We start from the raw sequence: 20,103 nt of genomic DNA on the forward strand, positions 1-20,103 counted from the left end.
AGGCCTGTGAGGAACTGTTTCATTTTTTCTTTCTTTTTTTTTTTAAACATGGATGCTAATTTGAAGATTTTGGGGGAGGAATTCATGAATGAAGAAAAGGCTCTTCCAGATAACCTATATTTCTCGTCACAGATCACATAGCAAAAGATGGCAGGTAGCCAAAAAGTATCAACTGGGTCATACTAGATTTTATATGTATATGAGAACAGGACAGAAGGAAAATGAAGCCGGGACGTGAACTGTGTGAACTGATGAAAGAGAGACTTCAGAACGTGAGATCCTATCGGCCAAGGCCTAAAAGGGAAGGTGGTTTAAGAAAGTTGAGAAGCTTCAGAATTCAATCCTGACTGATGACATAAGAAGAAAGGGCAGAGAACTTAAGAATATTCTACGTGACTAAAGAAGGAGTTCCTGAGTCAAATCAGATTATCAAAGGGAAATGGAGGCATGTAACCAATAATTAATACAGAAGCAAAGATGCAAATAGTAAAAGGCAGTTAAAGCCCAGAATGAAACGAAATGAGGGGGAAAGGAGTTTTCCTCTTACGTTCTAAACAAATGATGAACAGGGCCTTCCTGAATAGGATGGCATGATGTAAACCACCTGCAGCTCCTCAAGCTCCACAAGGCTGGGACCATGTGGTCTTTACCTCAGTACACCCGGGAGCTAGCACAGTGACTGACATCCATAAAACATCCACAAAAATTACTTAAACTCCATTAATAGAAGGATAAGTCAGATTCAAATTCTACTTGTTTTTCTGTGGGGGAAAAAAAAAGATTTTCAGAATGGAAAATGTATAATGAACATGAGAAACAAATGAAATTACTATATTTGATAACAGCCTAAAAGAGAAAAATTTGGAGTTAATCTAAGAAAGTACTTGCTAGTAACTCAGAGGGCCTTAAAACTGATACAGATTTCTTAAGAGGTGGTAAATGCCATTATTAAATTTATTAGTAATGAAATTTCCTTCATTCTTTTTCCAGCATTTATAAAACCATTTTGAATTAATAGTTAATATCATTGCATCAACTTTTTATCTCACTATATGATTACCACATATAGTTAAATTGGAAAATAAATTATAAATGCCCTGTTCCTTTTGTTCCTAAAAACTGTGTAAAATTTCACTAAGCACTCTTGTTGCTTCAAACTTTTTTATATATGTTTATAAAAATAAAAGTAAAATGACAATGTCTTCCTCTTAAATGCAGCATTCTCACTCAAGGTGCTAATATCTTTTTAAGTAAAAATTACCCATTTTCCCAATTATTTTTTCTTTTTTTTTTTTTTTAAAGATTTTATTTATTTATTTGACAGACAGAGATCACAAGTAGGCAAAGAGACAGGCAGAGAGAGAGGAGGAAGCAGGCTCCCTGCGAAGCAGAGAGCCCGATGTGGGGCTCGATCCCAGGACCCTGAGATCATGACCTGAGCCGAAGGCAGAGGTTTAACCCACTGAGCCACCCAGGTGCCCCCCCAATTATTTTTCTGAGATAAAGCAGGCATTTGATTAAAATGGAAACTGATATATTAGATCACTTACAGAGTCTGTGGAAACACTAAACTACTGTTCACCTCCTACTCAATCAGGGCTTGGAGTGTGATATGTGTAGAAGGGAGTGTGTAAAATGACACAGTTTGAAAATCAACCAAACGAAGAGCACATTGGATCTTTGTGGAAAAAAATATCCAAGAAAAAGTACACTACGGAAGGCAGTGTTGAGGACAAGAAAACTTTCATAATTATGAACTTTATTTTTATTTACTATGCCAACATTTTCAGGAAAGAGACTTTACATCCAGTTTTTATAACTCATTTTACAAGCAAATTCTAATATACAGTATTTACTCTGGTTTTTAAAATCAATGGGGAAAATAATACTGCAGGTATTAAAGACTGTGGTGTTTTTGTTTTTAGTTAGTAATGACTTAGAGACTTCAAATTTGTAGGGTCAGTATTATTTTGTTATGGTGACGCTCTAACGAGGAGAAAGTGGGTAGCTTTTCCCCAATACAGTTATAATATATGATATAGCTTTAATTAATAGCATAGTTGTAGATTGGCACCCACAATCATCATTTATCCAAGTGTATTCTTTCAAATTGCTGCAGCAGAAAAAAAAGGGAGGTGTGGAAAGAAAATTAGAAAATATAATTCAAGCATCAGAATGAAGAAAAATAGCAAGGCCATCATCCTCAAGGAAAAACACCAGGGATTTGTATTACAGCTTAATTAATTTTCAAAGTGCGCATAGGCATGCAAACATAACCACCCAAACTAATGCATAAACATGAAAACTACTGTCTAACAGGAAGAGTAAACAGAAACTATGCTGCAGTCTTACTGAACTTCGTTGCAAGCCTAGCTGGTGACTCCAAATTACATCGTCAGTGCCCCAGAGACCAGGAAACCATCATGACAACTCTGCTCAGAAACTGAAAAGTGCACTTCTGTGTCTGTAACAACCATCTATGCTACAGGAAGACCAGAAGTGACAGCTATGGTGGGGGGGGTCATGTTCTCTTTGACAAACTGAGTAAAATACTTAAGGGTACCATGAAACATTCAAAGAACTTAGTGCTTTAATGAGTAAAGTGACATGCTGAGGATATAATTCTGTGAAAGGCTGTACTTCAAACAGCAACAATTACAGAGAAATTCATTTCAACAAAGAAAGCCACGCCCAAGAGGCATTTTGATATTTCAGGCACAACTCCAAGCAATTAAGCTTATTTAAAGTGCAAGTCTGATACCTTCTCTCATTATTCAGATTTTTACTTGTTAAAATACTTACTAAGTTCCCTAACATCTATATAAATACAATGAACAGTAGTCTATATGCCTGAAAATATTGCACAAATTAAAATGAGACTCCAAAAGAAAAATGCTAGAGGGTCTCAGTTATTAGAAACATTCTAAATGATATAACTATATAATCCTTTGTTTAATGCCTTAAAATCATCTGCACCTGTACTGATTAACTCCTTAGGCCAAACTTTCTCTAAAGAATCTGATATACATCCATCCCATCAACAGCTGAGTGTCTAATTCTACATGCTCTATTACTTTTCTCACTCACAAATGTGAAACTTAACCAACCCCCACAAAACTTTTTCTTCAGGATTTATAATTCATATACTGCAGCCATCTTCACCGAAATCACAAGAACTCAGAAAAAAAGTGATCTGAGTTTTACGTAGAGGAGGATTTGGCACAGAATTGACTTATAGAAGCACTAAACAGAGATCAAGCCAAATCTGAGAGTGATCCCTGATTATTCAGGTGAGTTACATCCTCACCTCATTTCTGACTTAATTGCCATGGAGCAGTTTTAAAAGAAATATTCATGCAGTTTTTAAAAGCAAACTGCAGGCAAAACTTGTTTTGTACAAGCATCCTAGATTTTTTTCTCTTAAATATATTATGCTTCATTATTACATTGCTGAGCCAAGACTGTGGCTCAAAAAAAGCACAGAGAAGTTGATAAACTTATGGGTTAATGTTTCTATAAATTTATCAGGAAGAAAAAATAGAGCAGGAAAAGACTGGAATAAACAAATTGCAGGAGTCAACATTTTTATATAAAAGCTATTTCCCTCAGACTAGGGAGTCAAAAATAAAGTAAAAGTTTTGAACTTTTCCCTTAAAGGACTACTTGTAAATAATGTTTCACAAGAGTCTACACCAACTTCTAAACAAACCAAAAACCAATTCATCAATGTTTACTTTAGGAAAATATAGTGTGATAACATCCCATTTGCAATATATGAGATCAGTTACCTTTCTCCTTCAAGATGATACACCACATGCACCCACTTACAGCTACCAGCCACCACTTCCTGTCTCTAGGAACAAAGAAGAGCTTTGCTGATAATGTCTGAGTACTTTACACTAACAATATCTGGACTATGTGAAAATCTTTCTGAACTTCAGTGTTTCTCTGACAAAAGTGCTGCTGAATGAGACTCTGGTACTAGATTTGTGTTGCTCACCAGTTACCAATCCAAGAATGATTTTTATATCCAGTGAATGGCAGATTCACTTGAATGGTCCTCTGGGAGGTAAGGGAAGACTGCATCAAAATGACAATAAACAGCTCTTTCAAAATTTCCACTAAAGCACTTGCTGTTGTTTTTCTTTAAAAGGGCATTTTCACAAGTGAACATTTTTAAAATGAAATCCTTAGAATTTTGAGTGACTAAGTTTTTGGTCATAATCCCTTATGATACATTTTTGGTCAGCTGATTACAACAAAAGTTGACTTTGTAAAAGGCTATCTGTCTGAAAAACATTAATTCTAATTAAAGCAGCAACAGGTGAACAGCCTCAAGATGACATGATTTGGGAGAACAGAGGGCAAATTTGCTGAACCATCTGATGAGTGGCCCACAGCATGATTGGGTTAGAGCATATGGTCCCTTGGCGGTTCCCCAGCTACCTTCCTAGAACATTAGGATCACCTTTAATACCTTTTAATAAAATACAAATGTCCCTCTCCAGTTCTATTTTTCATCCCAAATCTACTTCTCAAGCACACTAACATAAATAGGAAACCTGGAAAACTCTAAAAAAAAAAAAAAAAATTAAGAATTTCAGCTTTCTCAAGATAGTCGTACTTAAGTTTATAATTATTCTCAAAATATTTTAACTGTTTTGCTATAGAAAATAGTTTCAATCCTTTTCTGTGGGGTATTTATAACTCATCAAAGTTTGTGCAAACATTTCAAGTCCATTATTCCAGTCTTCAGATATTAGCAGAAAGTCAATAAATATAAATATCATAATAAAGACTTAATTTAAAATATAAGCTGTGGAACCTTAAAACAGCTATCATGGATCCAGAAGCCTATAGGATTCTAAACAACTACCAGGAAAACTCTAGCACCAACAACACATGTTACAAAATGAATACACCTTCAGGTATAGGCTTCAAGATATAATCCAAGCTTTCCAAAATCTACGGAGTAACAAAATCAAATACAAATGGTGTGTGTCTGTGTATGTGTGTGCACGCGCGCACGCAAAACAGGATACTAAAGCAACATATAATTGGTTTTTATATCACATGAAACATTTTTAGCCAGCAGAGTTTGGTAAATAAATAAATACTGAGACTAACTGGCTGATCCTAGCAAGGAAAAACAAAACTTACATAGACTTCCCATTAAAAGCCTGATCTCTTTTATTCATCACAAAGCTTTTGCATAGACCTTTTGAATACACAAATCACTGGCCAGAATTTTACTTATAGTCTACCATCTTCAATTATCACCATATCTTTAGTTAAAACAGTAACCATATTCACAGGAGGGACAAGTGAAAAAGGGTGAGGCTCTAAGAACCACATTTAATACAGACCTTAAAAGGACTAAATGAGCAAAGCACGTTTCTTGCCTGCTAAGTGGAATATTATGAACTTTCTGATGTGCAGAGAGATGGATAACATGATTAGAGCCTTCGGTAGGCCTCAGAAATGGGTAAGCAAACTTTTGTGTTTACCTGAGACAAATATGCTCAAATGCCATGTACTTCAACCAGGATATAAAACGGAAGAGCCAAACTATTAGAAGCTTCCACATTTTAATTTTAAGATTTGCAAGCTTTCAATGGAACCTCCATCATGGTAGCAAACTGCACATAAAGCTATTACAGAACAGATTGTTTTTTAAAAAAAACAAATTGGCAGGTGATGGCTATGCACTTAATGTATCTTTGGTTTAGGAAGACGGGAGTATCGATTAGAGGCCAAACAATCCCCAGAATTCAAATTGCCATTCAAATTCTGCATGATTTCTTTTCTTCTTGTTAGAGGCCTTGGGATGCTTGTCTTGGCCTGGAAGGTTTGAGGCTCTAGTTGGGAGCTGCTTATTTGTTTTTGTCTAAAAGAGCCAGAAGGGGGGCGGAGCTTAGATGCTTTTGGATTTGGATTACTTGCAAGATTTGTTTGACTAGATGTTGGCTGAAGTTTTGATGAATTCCATGGTGTGGTTACTGATGACTTTTTATAAATGGGATTCCTACTTGGAGATGATTCAGAAACTGGAGGAGGTACCAAAGAATTTGAGATGGATGGCTTAAAAAGCGGTAAGGACTTGGGCTGGGATGTGTAGCCCTCCAGTGAAGACTGATTTCTTCCAACTCTCTTAGTCTGGTCTACTGTACTTGACTGGGGAAGCATCTGAAGGGAAGTAGGTACAAATTGCATGTCACTAATTTGATTATTTGCCGAATGATAAGGCTCTTGAGCATTCGTGGTCATGTTCAAGTTTGCTTCAGAAGGCGTACTCTTCGCCACATCCTCAGCGAATTGTGGGCTTGAAGAAAAAGGCCGGTCTTCCAGATCACAGCTGTTTTCTTGTTGTAAGCCGTGTGTAAAGCTTTCATCCAGATGTGCCACACTCTGCTGTATGCCCTGGACGGTGCACTCACTGTGGGCCTCGATATGCTGCGGCTTTATTAGTTTTCCCTGGGCGTGGTCTGTGGGTCTGGGAAGGCTGCTGGAAGGCTGTAGTACTTGAGGCTATTAAAATTAAAAACAACATTAAGCAACAATTCATTTTACAAATGCCACTCAGAATTTATGTAAGCCCCCAACTGGGCTGTGTTGATACTTATGTATTAAAATGAGAAGTATGTGGGGTTTTTTAATAGAAAAATAAACTGTAATATTCAAGTGAATTAATGAGACACACAAAAGAGTGATAATGCAAACAAAAAATGATACAGGCAGTAAACACTAAACGAGATTTGAAATCAAACAGGGGAAAAGAAAAATATTAAAGTACTTATTTACTGTACAAAAAAAAAAGATTTCCTGCCTTGATTCATTAAGTATTTAAAACTTTGTATGTAATATAGCTTGACAGAATGATTTCTATAGCACTTTGCTTTAATCTTCAAAAAGCACAGATAAAACCTGTGACCATTCAGAATATTACCCATTTTAAAGACTTTTTATTTTTTAAAGGAAAGCTGTATAACACTTTAATTTATCACAATTGGCTAGAGAATTATTAATTTAAAAGTGTCAAGGTGCTGTACTTCTATCAAGAATTAAAAATGCAAGCAGATAAACAAGGTTTAGATTGATCATATTCTCTGTTGATGTGAAAGTCTAATTACTCAAACAAAAATGGGTCAATACACTTAGCTACTAAGCTACCTTTAACATTCTCGTTGAAAAGTTTCAGAATAAAATGTTTTCACAGCTTATTTGTTCTGTCTCACTGCCATATGAGGGATCAAGTAAGGTTCTGGTAAATGGAAAACAGTTACCCTGTCCAGACTGAACATTCACTTAAGATTTAAAACAATTACCCTTTTGAATAACAACTGAGAGTAAAACAAATGTGAAGTTACCTGTAACTTGAACTAAAGCTGAGAAGCCTACAGTAACAAAATTCCTTAGGCCAATATGCCTCACACACACTTCTTCGAGCTCACTGTGTGATTATATTCTACATAAATCAGGAGAAACATGCAACTTCTATTACTCTTGGGTGGGCAGTAAAGAAATATGAAACTTAAAAGTTATCTTTCAATGGCCCAGATAGAGTATATGGGGCAGAGTCTACCGGTCATATCCTATTACAAGGGAGGTTGTTATCAATGTATAAACACAATACACATCATTTTCTACTAAATAATGTGGATCGAAACTATAAAAATGTTTGCCAAAGGGCTCTGAAACATAGACTTTAAAGGATCAGCTTTAACTAATAAAATAGTTTTTTTGCTACACTAATGCACAAATAAATCTACATAGTATCTCTAATTTCTCCAACCAAAGGGGCAAATCTATTTATACTACATCATTCATGTTTTGTCACTTTTTCATCTCCTTGGCCAGAACTAGATGATGGTTGCTGGGGCCAAGAGTCAGGCAAATTATGGCAGGGTTAAGGTAACTATGAGCAAAGTTTAATGACTTGTAGAAGGATGGCTGGCCAGGATGATATAGGGCCAACTGGCTATTTTAAAGAACAGTAAAATCAAGATAATGACTACTCAAAATTCATATAGAATATTACATTAAACTCTAATTTTAGGATATTAAAACTAATAAGCAATCTCAGTTTCTGCTTCAACCTAAATGTCCTAAACTTTAAAGTCCAGTGGGCATTTTCACAATAAATCACCACAGAGATGAATAAACTGTCCTTTAAGAAGGAAGGTACTAAAATCACCAGGTAACGACAACTAGTTGGGATTCCCTAGAAAAAAAAAGACAGTGCCAATCATCATACATTTTAGAAAGATTAGTAAAAATATAGAGCAGGACCATATTAAGCAAACCAAAAATCTACCAAAAAGGGAAAAGGCAACCAAAGAAGGCAAAGGTGCAACATCAAATGGTTGACTGAAATGGAGATTTACTTTTCCTTTTTACCTCTCTTCAAAACCTTCAAAAATATCAAAAGATATTCTAATCTTGAGTTAAAAATCATAAAGCAACTTAAGACATTTGAAAATATCATAACAATTTAAAAATGACTTTATTGTAATATGCCTATTGTTAGTAAGGAAAAAAGGTATAGATATCTATCAGCTCAAAGCATAAAAAGGTATGATTTCCTAATTAAGTAATAAATTTATCATCAAGATAACCAACCTCCAGAAAAGGGGCACTGTGAACTGTAGAAAAATTATCCATTTGCACTGATTATAGTAGTTCCCCCCCCTTATCTGCAAGAATATGTTCCAAAACCTCCAGTGGATGCCTGAAACTGCAGAGAGTAATGAATCCTATATATACTATGCTTTTCCCTATATGTACTTACCTACGATAAAGTTTAATTTATAAATTGGGCACAGTAAGGGATTAACAAAAACTAATAATAAGAGAACAATTACAACAATAACTGTAATAAAAGTTATGTGAATTGTGGTCTCTCTCAAAATATCTTATTGCACTGTGTTCACCCTTCTTGTGATATGAGATGATAAAAGGTAAATGATGTAGGAGTTGTGACATAGCATTAAGACTACTACTGATCTTCTGACGGTATATCAGAAGGACAATCGTCTGCTTCCAGACGGCAGTCAACAGCAAGTAACTGAAACCACACAAACTACAGAAACCAAAACCGTGGATAAGGTGGGGGGACTACTGTACTTTGATTACCCAACTGACTACTGCTTATCAGAGAACTAAATGGAAGTACAGCAGGAAGATGTGCTGCATGTATTAAATGCAATAAAGCTCCATATCAAATATTAAAGAAATAGGAAATAATCAGGTTTTAAAAAATAATAAAATTTTGAGTCTTCTGAGAGGACTTAGGTTGAACAGTTATACAAAGATGCCTATCACTTAAATAAAGTGAATAAATTAATGGTTTCTAAGTGCTTTATAAATAATGCAGATTTTGTAGTTTCAGTAAGCTTTAATTTTAGTGCTGTGATCTAATTTCCCTATCCCCAAATAAATGTCGTGATTTATATTTTATTTGGAAACTAGTTTGGAAATCAATTCCACTACCATAAGAAGAAAGTCTCTCAAAGAAGATGAAGAAATGACTACAGTGAGGACCAAAAAAATGACTTCTCCTAAAGGTGGATGACTGTGTAGAACTGCTTGCCCACTAAAGACTGAATTGTCATTAGTTACCTGCTGGTGACTTAAGAAACAAGCTGCCTCTTAACCTCTAGTAAATAAAGCAAAGATGCATTCTGATAGCTTGTTGCTTGAGGCACAGTTTCTCCCAAATTCTAAAGCCTCAACTGTATTAATATAAAGTCAAGATATTAATAATTCTTCTTGCCCACATTCATTACTGCTTCTATGCTCTCAGATACCTTTAGAATATATTCTAAATAAATAAGATCTCATATTCTCAGAGATAATAAGACTAATAGGAAGGAACATCAAAGACCATTCATTTTTTAAAGGTCTACAATATATCGTGCATTGTACTAGGTATAGAAAAATATGGAGCTAAATACAATGCTATTCCTGTGAAACCTAGAGACCTAGTGAAGAAGATGGGTAAACAGATGATGACACCATGTCTCAAGCATAACAACATATGAGAACAAAAAGGAAAAATATGCCTGATTGTAGAGGTCATAGAAGGCATACAAGAGTTACAAATAATCTGAACTGAGTTTTAAGATGAGTTAAGAGTTTGCCGAGTAGACAAAAAGGGAAGAAACTTCAGGGTAGAGAGCCAGTACATGTTAAGCACAAAGGCAAAAAAAGAATATGCTAAGTTCTAGTAACTTCAAACTGTTAGACCGAATTTAGAGATCACAGTGTTGGAGGGAAAGCATAGGCAAGGACCAGCTCATAAAGAAACTCATATCAGGCTAAGTGGTTATGACTTTATGCAACAGATGATGGCAGACACTGCTAAATTTTAAACAGAGGAATCATAAGATCCAATGTGTATTTTACAATGTTATTTTAGTGGAATTAGCGAGTAACATACAGGAAGGGTGATTGTAAGGAGCATGCTATAACAGCCAAGATGATAAATTATAAGGGTCTTAAATTAATATACTTCATGAAAGCAAAACTAGAAAGGATTGAAAGATTTTTTTAAAGGTGGTCAGGTAAGCAGCTGTTTGGAAGGAATTCAAGATGAGTTACAGGTTTCTTCCTTTGGAGATGGATGATGATGTACTAATCTGTATCCAAAAAAAGTTGCCCACCAGCCCATTCATTTCATAGCCTCAGCAGCCCAAAAGACTCAGAGTGCAAAAGGAATCCTAGCACCTACTTGGGGGGTGGGGCAGACTTTAGAAAACACCCTGTAGTCACAAATAAGTACAGCTTTAGCACTCCATCCTTGCTACTTACAGAATGGTTGGTTACTGAAGCTTCAAAATGTGAATGCATCCCCAGACTTGACGAGCTAAGTGCTTCTAAAACTCAGTAAGTTCCTACCTTACTTTAGTGGGTCCATAAACCTTATCAGCACACCATTCTGAGAATTCTCAGAAGCAACAGTTATAGGTATCAAGGTCAAGAGTGGCAGAGGCACTACTGGGTACCTGTGCAAGCGATTGGTAGGATCTTCAATGATAATCTTAAATGTCTATTTTGGGCTGCTTACAAAGATAATCATATATGAGCTCCTTACAGGAATGTACCATGCTTTGTTGTTCTTGTAGTTGGTACTCCTAGTATTTGGCATACAGTAAGGATTAAATATATATTTTCTAGATAAATTAACAAATAAATGAAATTAGTAAGTGGTATATTCCAAAAATTGCTTCTTTGGTAATAAATAATCAAAATGATACTTCCCTCTTAGGTTAGTGATACAGAACTAATAACCAAATAAAAACAAGTTAAAAAAAAACACTGATGAAAAAGAAATCTTATAGCAGAAAAAAAGTTTTCTCTAAATAAGTTTGGGGTTAGCATAATGATTAATGTTTAGAAGGGCTGCAGGAAGAGTTATAATTTAACTAGGACATAGCAACTCTCGTGACCTACTAGCCAAGCTACAAATATTTTTTACCTGGAGATCGACATTTCTGAATGAAATAAGTTAGGAAAACTGTCTTAACAAGCATTCAACTATTTTCCATTTCTTATCCTAATAATTAAATATGATTATACACGTAAAACACGTAGCATAGGATCTGTTAGCATATCAAAAGTGCTCAATAAATGTCACCAATGATTATTAAAAGGTGTGAGAATGATGAATTCAAGCCATGGCCCTTTTATAACTGGGTTTTGGAAAAAAAGGGGGGGGCAAGTTACATAGTAGTATAATAAACTAGTTGCTATAGAATAAGAGCTTTCTAGGCTTCAAATAAGTAATTCAGTAATGTCCGTTATATTGAAGTGTTTTAAATCCATAGCAGGCATACCTGATATGATACAGAAATCAAGGTTCTCAAGCACCTTCCTGAAGATAAAACAGAGCTAGGACATGAAAGGCACTTCAAAGTATAGAGAGAATTTATATATGGCTATATGGAGGAGCTAGTACAATACACTACTGAATCACTTAGCTTTTGGAATCAGACTGATCTGGGTTTGAGTTTTGACTCACTTACTACTCTTGAGTTACTAGGTAAATTATCTTACTACTCTGGGATGGAATTTCATAACTTATAAAATGAAGATAATAGCAGTATTTACACTTCGCTGAATTGTTGTAAATAATAAATGATCACAGGCATACCAAAGTGCTTAGTATAGTGCCTGACACATTAAAAATACTTGAGAAATGCTACATTCTGGGCTCTGAGAGAACATCATTTCCCTTCTTCCAAGGTTAAACAGTCAAACACAGTTTGCATGTAAGCTTGCATATGTGATCTCTAATTATCCCAAGAGCCTCAGTGGAAAGCACTGTCTTATTTTTGTAGATGAGTAAACTGAGATTAAAAGAAATTAAGAAACATATTGAAATTCACATACTTGAGCAAATAGTAAAGCCAGAATTTGAAGTGACAGAGAATTTAAGATGCAGCACTAAAACTTTATTAATTCCAATGAGTTCACAGACTTTCAGAATATGCAGTATAGCAGGATGATTATTTTAAAAACTTAATGGGCAAATTCAATACCAACATTCAGGTACTAACTTTCCTGGATAATATCCTATGTCTTTCTCAGCTGATCTATCCTACACAAGATAAGTCCCAGACACCAAATCCAAGCCACACTAAGCAGCAGTTATTTTGGGGTGAAAAATGTTTCCAAGTGACCTACTGAAGGAGATATACTGAACAAAAGGAAAGGCAAATTAGCATTCATCACTGAGAAAAACTTCACCTTCACTCTTTCCCATCATTTCAAAGATTTCTAGCATTAGCATAAGAAAAAATACTCAAGCAGTTTCTGTAAACATTTTGTTCTAGAATTACCAATGATAAGATGCCAGCTAGAAACGTCAAATCCTGAGAAAAATATGTCTAAGTGTGTAAGGTAGAAAGCAGGAAATGTTCTAAAGCATAATAATGCTACTGCATAGCAGATATAGGAATTACTTAAAATTATTTTCTTGGTACATACAAGTTTATTATTATTATTACTAAATACATTTTAAAGGCTAAAAGGAAGATGGAAATGGAGCCATCTGTAACATGCCTGTATTTTCATGCAGGCTCTGACATGCATCATGCAAATTGGAAAAAAAACAAAAACAGAAAGTGACTATGAGGAAGGTGGTAGGAAAAAATCTGAAATTGTACTGTACCACGCTTTGTCAGAGAAGTAATGGACTAACTTCTCAACTCCTTGCCAATAGCATAATGGGAGAGCAGAGACAAGAAAAAGACAGGACAATGGTGTCAGAGACCACACACAACACCAAGGAATTGCCATGACTGGGTATCGCAGCCAACAGTATTTGCTTAGCTTTTGTTGTGTTTTTCCAGGCAATATTATTTTATTTAGTATATTTATGTGAAATGAAAACATTTTAAATAAATTTAAACCTTCCTGCTAAAGAGGTTTGCAAGTTAATATAAACATTCATAACCACAGAACAGTATATGTAAAACTTCTCACACTTAAAAGAAATCATTTGAAGAATCTTACCAAATAAAATATTGGAAGGGTTTTGACAATTTAATATTCATACTCCAAAGATCTAAAAAGGTTTAGCCACATGTAATCCCTTACAAAGCAAGTAGAAATTATTTCTTTAATAATTTCAGAAAGCCTTGCACATTATAAACTAAATACAATATTAGTTTACTTTTATTACTACTGCTGCATTAAAGACCAATTAAAGTATAATCTGATCTTCATGTATGTCTGTCTTAAATATGATGTTCTAAATTAAAAGCGAGGCTCCACATATCACTAAGAAGATGGAAGACATGACTGGATTCCTAGTATAACTAGATACGAAGAATTTTGCTTTGTAATTCACATGAACCCAGTCACTACTTCCAAAGTTTTCTGGAAACCAGGAATGCTCTTTTTCCTCTAGATCTCAGAATGATATCTCTAGATCTCAGGGAATTTAGAAAAGATAACTGATTGACAAGTAGAAATTATATATAAACAAATTCTGAGACAAGGAGTTCAATGGCTTTTCTAAGTTGATCAGTTAACTTACTTAAAAACTATCAAACCAATTAATATTGACTTAAGTAATAAGGATTTATGACCCAGGCACAATCAGTGTGAGATGCTTAATTTTCATGGGTCTTTATCTCTAAAACACAGAACCCATTAGCATTTAACCTCTGGGACTCAGAATAGCTCAGAAAACAAAACTAAACATCATAAATAGTACTACTCCCTTGCTGTGACCAATATGCATTGGATATTTATCCAGAGTACAATTTTGCAGGCATTATGGTACAACAGATATGGCTAACAATTCCACAATCTACAGAGCAGGTTGTTATAAAAGTCTTATGCAGAAAACAGCAACTGCTGTGTTTCTCATAATTACAAAGTGCCCAGAGAAAGTGGTTTATGGGACAGCCTCCTGGACCATGAGTTTAATGCACATTTCTAGTCAATTAACCAATGACTAATAGCATTTGAAATTAGCTACAAAAATGGACAGAGTATCATATTCTGTATTATTTGTTCAGTTTTCCAGTTATCCTATTTTCCATTTCACTGAAAATATTTTATTTTTATGAAAAGTCACTCCCAGAGCTAATTTCTCATTAAAGCACTGAAGCTAATGCTACCCTTACATATAAAATTGATTAAAGTCACATGGTGGAGCCAATCAGATTGAGCCACATTAACGTACACCTTATGAACATGTTTGGCAGTCAACAGTACATATCAAGTGCTTCTAGAAAGTGCACACAGCCTTTGATTAAGCAACATCCTTCTAGAAATCTACCTAAGAGAGATGGTGATACTGATCTATACACAAGGATAAACGGCATTGCAAGCATACCTCTATTTAATAGGGAAAAATGGAAACAATATCAATGCCCAACAATAGAAAAGATTATAGCATAGCCACATAATAGTATTATCACCCATTAAAATGATGCTTTCAAGAAATATTACTGTTAACAAAATGTTCATATGATACTATGTGAAAAAAGCAAAACCAAAAATTAAGAAAATATGAGAGTATTATGTGTTTCAAGAGAAAGTACTATTTCATTCAACTTTTATCTGAATTTTAAATACACTCATATGTGTGCTGGGCTATTAAGTAAATAGTTTCATTTAGTAAATACATACTGGATTGTGAAATAAAATGAATTTTAAGTGTCATTTCCTTGTGAAACATCCTCAGAGGCTTCTAAGAGAAGGAGGAGGATATATGACAATGTAAAATTCTGGGTGGAAAAGTTAGTTATTATAATATAAATTTAGAAACCAGGCAATACTAATGCTACATCAAGAAACTGCTAAGCTATTAAGACAAGTAGATGCACTTATGTTATTTTTGTTGTTTAAAAACAATTTTTGTCTCACCTCAAGTTACTGCACATTAAAGGTAAAAAGTTGATAAGATTTCTAAATTCTTCCAATCAAGGTGTTAAAGAGAAAATTTAATAGTCTTTTTAGGCATGACAAGAAATAGGTATTACTTCAAAATATACTTTTTGAAAAGTCAAGGTATTCCTAAAAGTATATGCTCTGGCAAGAAGTGCTACTTGAGATTACCATAAGGGCTTTTTACTTGTCAAAAGCAATTATTTTTGTTAAATTTTCCTATTATGAGGTAGGTTATCTATCATTCCTAATTTTATACAGTTGGAAATCAAAAAGACTAAACTAGTATTAGTTAAGTCAATTTGGACAAAAGCTGAAATCAGGACAACAAGAAGACCCCTTCTACATCCAAAGGTAGCTATTTTTAACTGGGAGAAAAATTTAATTTGAAACTGGGAGGCAAGCATTATCAAGTTGAGACTAGTAATATACTCAAGAAAAGAAATGGAAGTCAAAATTTCCTAAGAGAAAAATATGTAAACACCAGGATTTTCCTTTTTTCTCCATTTTTCTAGAGTTATTCTTAAATTCAGCAAGAACATCCTTGGCCAATGCAGCTTTCCTGAGTGACCAGAGCTAAACACTCCCTGTAAACGTTAATTATTTCATTCTCCACATATCCAGAACAGGCTATCTCATTAAGCTGGAAGGTCTACTATTCCTATAAATTAAAAACAAAAACAAAACTTTAGTGAAGCTTGCCAGACTTTTGTCTTTAGAAGAAAAGTCAGTTCACTTATGTTGATGTTCAAGATGGCCTCAAAAAAGAACTTATTAATGAAACATTATAATAAAGGAGAACTCTCTCAACTATCTACCATCACTTATAGAATTAACCTCTCCAAAACTCAGCCCTAGAAATCACATACTAACTAAACATGGAAACAAATATTATTTAACTAAATATAGGTTTAGTGTAGAAGGGGGAGATCTATTCCAAAACACTATGAAAACCACTGGACTCCATACCTTTCTTTTCTATATATTTTTTGAAGATTTTATTTATTTATTTGAGAGGGACAGTGTGTGCGTGAGCACACACAAATGGAGGGAGGTGCAGAGGGAAAAAGAGAAGCAGGCTCCCCACTGAGTAGAGAGCCTGATGTGGGACTCAATCCCAGTACCTGGGGATTATGACCTGAGCCTAAGGCAGATGCTAAACCAACTGGGCCACCCAGGTGACCCTTTCCTATATTTTAGAAAAATTCAAAATATTCTTAAAAAACAAAAATTCTGTATTTTAGATAATTTATACATAATTCTTTATTTTATATTCCATAAAATTCTTTATTTTAGAGAAATTTAAAATATTCTTTAAAATATTAAAATAATGTTAATTTTATTAGTAAACTGCTTTAGCTGTTCTCAGGGTAAATTCAAAATAGTGTAGTAGTTTAGAACATATTTTTCCTCTAAAGGAACCTCCCCCACTCAGTAAGAGATATCAACAAGTCATGAACAAGTCATATACTATCACTTTCCACCAACAGGGTCCTATAAGTCTCAGTGATCAAGTTCCAGGGCCAATTCTCTTAGCTATATAAGCCGTGAGAATATACATACTACCTTCTGATGTGGCTAACACATCCAAACTCTAGAGAACCAAAACTTTCTCCTTACTTATTGGAAGATGAGGAGAAGAAAGGTTTGATCTATAAAAGCCAGAAAAAAAGATCCTGATAGTGTTGCAGACAGTGCTTCTTTATAGTTGGGAAATGAAAAAGGCAGCTCTAACCCAAGAGGAAAGAAGGAAGAAACATTTAAAAATGGAGGGCCAATGACCAAAGGGAGGGACAAGAACATTCTAAAGCTACACAAATAAAAAACTAGTGAAATGAGCGTTTCTGAGATACATGTTTTCAAAATAAATGTAAATTTTTGTTTGCAATATGGAATAATTAAACATAAATAAGTTTAATTAAATAATTAAACCTTAAACTTCAATTCCACATTATAACTAGGGGAAGGGAAGGAGAATGAGGGAGAAGAATGGTAGGGAAAGAAGACAGGAACTAAAAGGGAGCTACAGTAAATTCAAGGCAGGGATGTTAATCTGAGGTAAATCTGTCAAACCATGCAAATTACTAGCTGTAAGTCTAAAAATATATTATTATGTTACACCTGCCCTTTGAAAGTCAGATTAGTTCACTAGAGTTTTAAAGTAATTTCTTATGTGCTAGGAATACTTAAATAGAGGAGAAAGGAAAGAGAAGTACTTGAAGACAAGAGAAGTAAAAAGGAGGCCTACAAAGGTGGTAGGGGATGGAAAAGGAAGAGGAGGAGGAGGAGGAGGAGGAAGAATCTCTCTTCTCATTGCTTCCACTAAACAAATTAACTTGCTACTAAATAATCTGATATAAAAACCTATACAAGCTTTCTGTTCTATTTTCTTTTAAACAACAAAAGGGAAGCAGAGGCATAATAGCCAAAAAATACACCTCAAACCTTATCTCAAATTCATACTGATACCTCATAATTTTGCCTAATTCAATAAATGAATTTTTATTTGAATAAATCACATTTCTTAACTTTAACTGCTTAAAACTATGGGACCTTTGATATTTCATACAGATAAAGATAATTTATTTAAAAAATGATCTGAATCAAAAATCAGGGTAATTTCATGCAGGAGCCATAAAAGTGACTGACTGACAATATTAATTACCTTTTTTTCACTAGTATTAGCTTTTTTGGGTGACTTTTCAAAAAAGATAAAATATAACCAACTTACCAGGTGTACTTAAGTATATAATGTAAAATAATAAACACTGTTTTGGAAAGCAGATTCAAATGTAAACAAAAAATCTTTAAAGTCAAACAATTACTAAAATCATTAGAAATGTTAGTAAACCATGCATATTCAAGAGCCATTTTCTTCTGTACTGTAAAGCAGCTGATGAATTACGAAAATGTATTAGTTGTTTAAAAAAACCCTTGAAATTAGATTTAAAAGATTTCTTTTAGATGACAGTGAAATCCAATCAAAGCTTCTTGATTAAGAAATATTTAAAGAAATGTGCAGAGGTCTAGTAAGCCTGCTCCCTCAAACAGTATGCATCTGTCCATATCATTACAGATAGTATATATATTTTTGACATAACTAGATAAAAAATTTTGTTATTCATAGATCTCAAGGTCACAAAAAAAGAAAATACATTAAAGGCAGATGCATGTCAGTAGGTCTAGGGTCACTGGCAATAGGTTTAAACAGCATTAGAATTAAATTAACTTCAGGTAGTTCTCCTAAGGCTCTAAGTAGAAGTCTATTCACATGCAGTCAAAGGAAGGGTTAATTAAGAGAAGAGAACCCAGGGAGTGCTGGTTTAGCACATGCCTACAGGTCACTCTGGACAGGAGATGGGGTGCTGGGGGAGGGACAGGTCATGCAGAAGGGAAATACCATGAACGGGAAGCCAGAGCAGGATAGGAGTGAGAGACACAGACTCACTCTGTCTGCGGTGCGGCGGAACAGTCCGTGGCATCCCCTGGAAGGAGCCCTGCCAAGGAGAGAAGGAGGGAGCAGAATACCCACCCTGTGCAGAGAGAGATGGGGTAGGGAGGTATAATAAAACAGGGAACCGAAAAATAGAGAAACCAAAGTCATACTTTAAAAAAAAAATAACAATAGTGTTAATAAGAAGACAGATTTCATTTTTTTTAAATATAAGTAGTTCAAATGATTAAAAATATATCATAATACAAACCTAGGTATTATTCTTATATTTTAAGAAAAAAATTATTTTCCCCTAATATTTATAATTAAAGCATAAGGAATGAAATACATATTCTTTCTTGTATACATTACATTTATCATCACATAGCTCTTTTTTAATAGCAGATTCCAGTCTTTCAAAAATGTGAAAACATTTTAAAAGGGAGACAGATTTTTTTAAGCAAGTGTTAAACAGAGAAATTGCATTAATTATAAATTAGGCAACAAAAAAACTATCATACAAAAAATGTTTATTTCTTTTTAAGTCATAGGTTTTCAGAGGATTAGCAGATAAAATAAAGAACACTGGCTGAAAATAGCAGAACCAACACAGCATTAAAAAGACTTAGGATGTTTTAAAAGTGAGTACTGTCAAGAATGTGACATACAGGCCACAGGTTAAGCATGCATGCTTTTTAATATGAGTAACTTATGGCTTCTTAGATTTAAGTAATAACAGGTTATCAGAATTGGAATACATCTGCAATGGCATTTACTTCCATCTCCTCACTTCCCAGATAAAACTGGGCTTACAAGAAAAAGATTTGTTCGATGTCTCACAAATAAAACCAGATTGGGTCTCAGGTCTGTTTCTAGTGCTCTCACCAACAGAAATATATCCACAAATACAACTATTAAAACAGTAACAAAATCATAAAGGAAAATGAGCTGTAAATTATCATCATACCCATTTCAATTTGCAAAAGAAAGTATGCATAATTTTTCAGACAAATTAATCTGACACAGAAATAACTTATTAGAAAATTACTAATGTAGTTTTTAACTGGTGTTTACAGATTTCATAAACACTCCTCCAAATAAAAATTTTTTCTACTTCTGTATCAATATTTCTTGGCTCAGTTCAGTATAATCAGATACTTGTTTAAATTTAAGAGTAATTATATCTACACTGCTCACTATAAAAAAAAAACAAACAGAATGATCCACTTTCTATGTTAATGAAAGGGAAAAACAGCTCCCAGAAACTA

General features: G+C 34.3%; 1 protein-coding gene across 5 annotated transcripts in view; it reads right to left on the reverse strand.

Annotated features, from left to right (window-relative positions):
- Positions 1-1,733: 1,733 nt before the first annotated feature.
- The window catches only part of CCSER2 (coiled-coil serine rich protein 2), a 190,966-nt gene continuing 172,596 nt past the window's right edge, over positions 1,734-20,103 (reverse strand). For 3 of the 5 annotated variants that reach the window (XM_080822603.1, XM_080822604.1, XM_080822606.1), the window contains one exon: positions 1,734-6,528. In XM_080822603.1, the coding sequence (XP_080678729.1) occupies positions 5,710-6,528 (819 nt within the window). In that variant the 3' untranslated portion in view covers positions 1,734-5,709. Of the gene's footprint in view, positions 6,529-18,850; positions 18,936-20,103 lie in introns of all 5 variants that reach the window. The other 2 variants (XM_080822605.1, XM_080822607.1) reach the window with 1 other exon arrangement.

Source organism: Martes martes (assembly GCF_963455335.1).
Source record: "Martes martes genome assembly, chromosome: 14".
NCBI lineage: Eukaryota > Metazoa > Chordata > Mammalia > Carnivora > Mustelidae > Martes > Martes martes.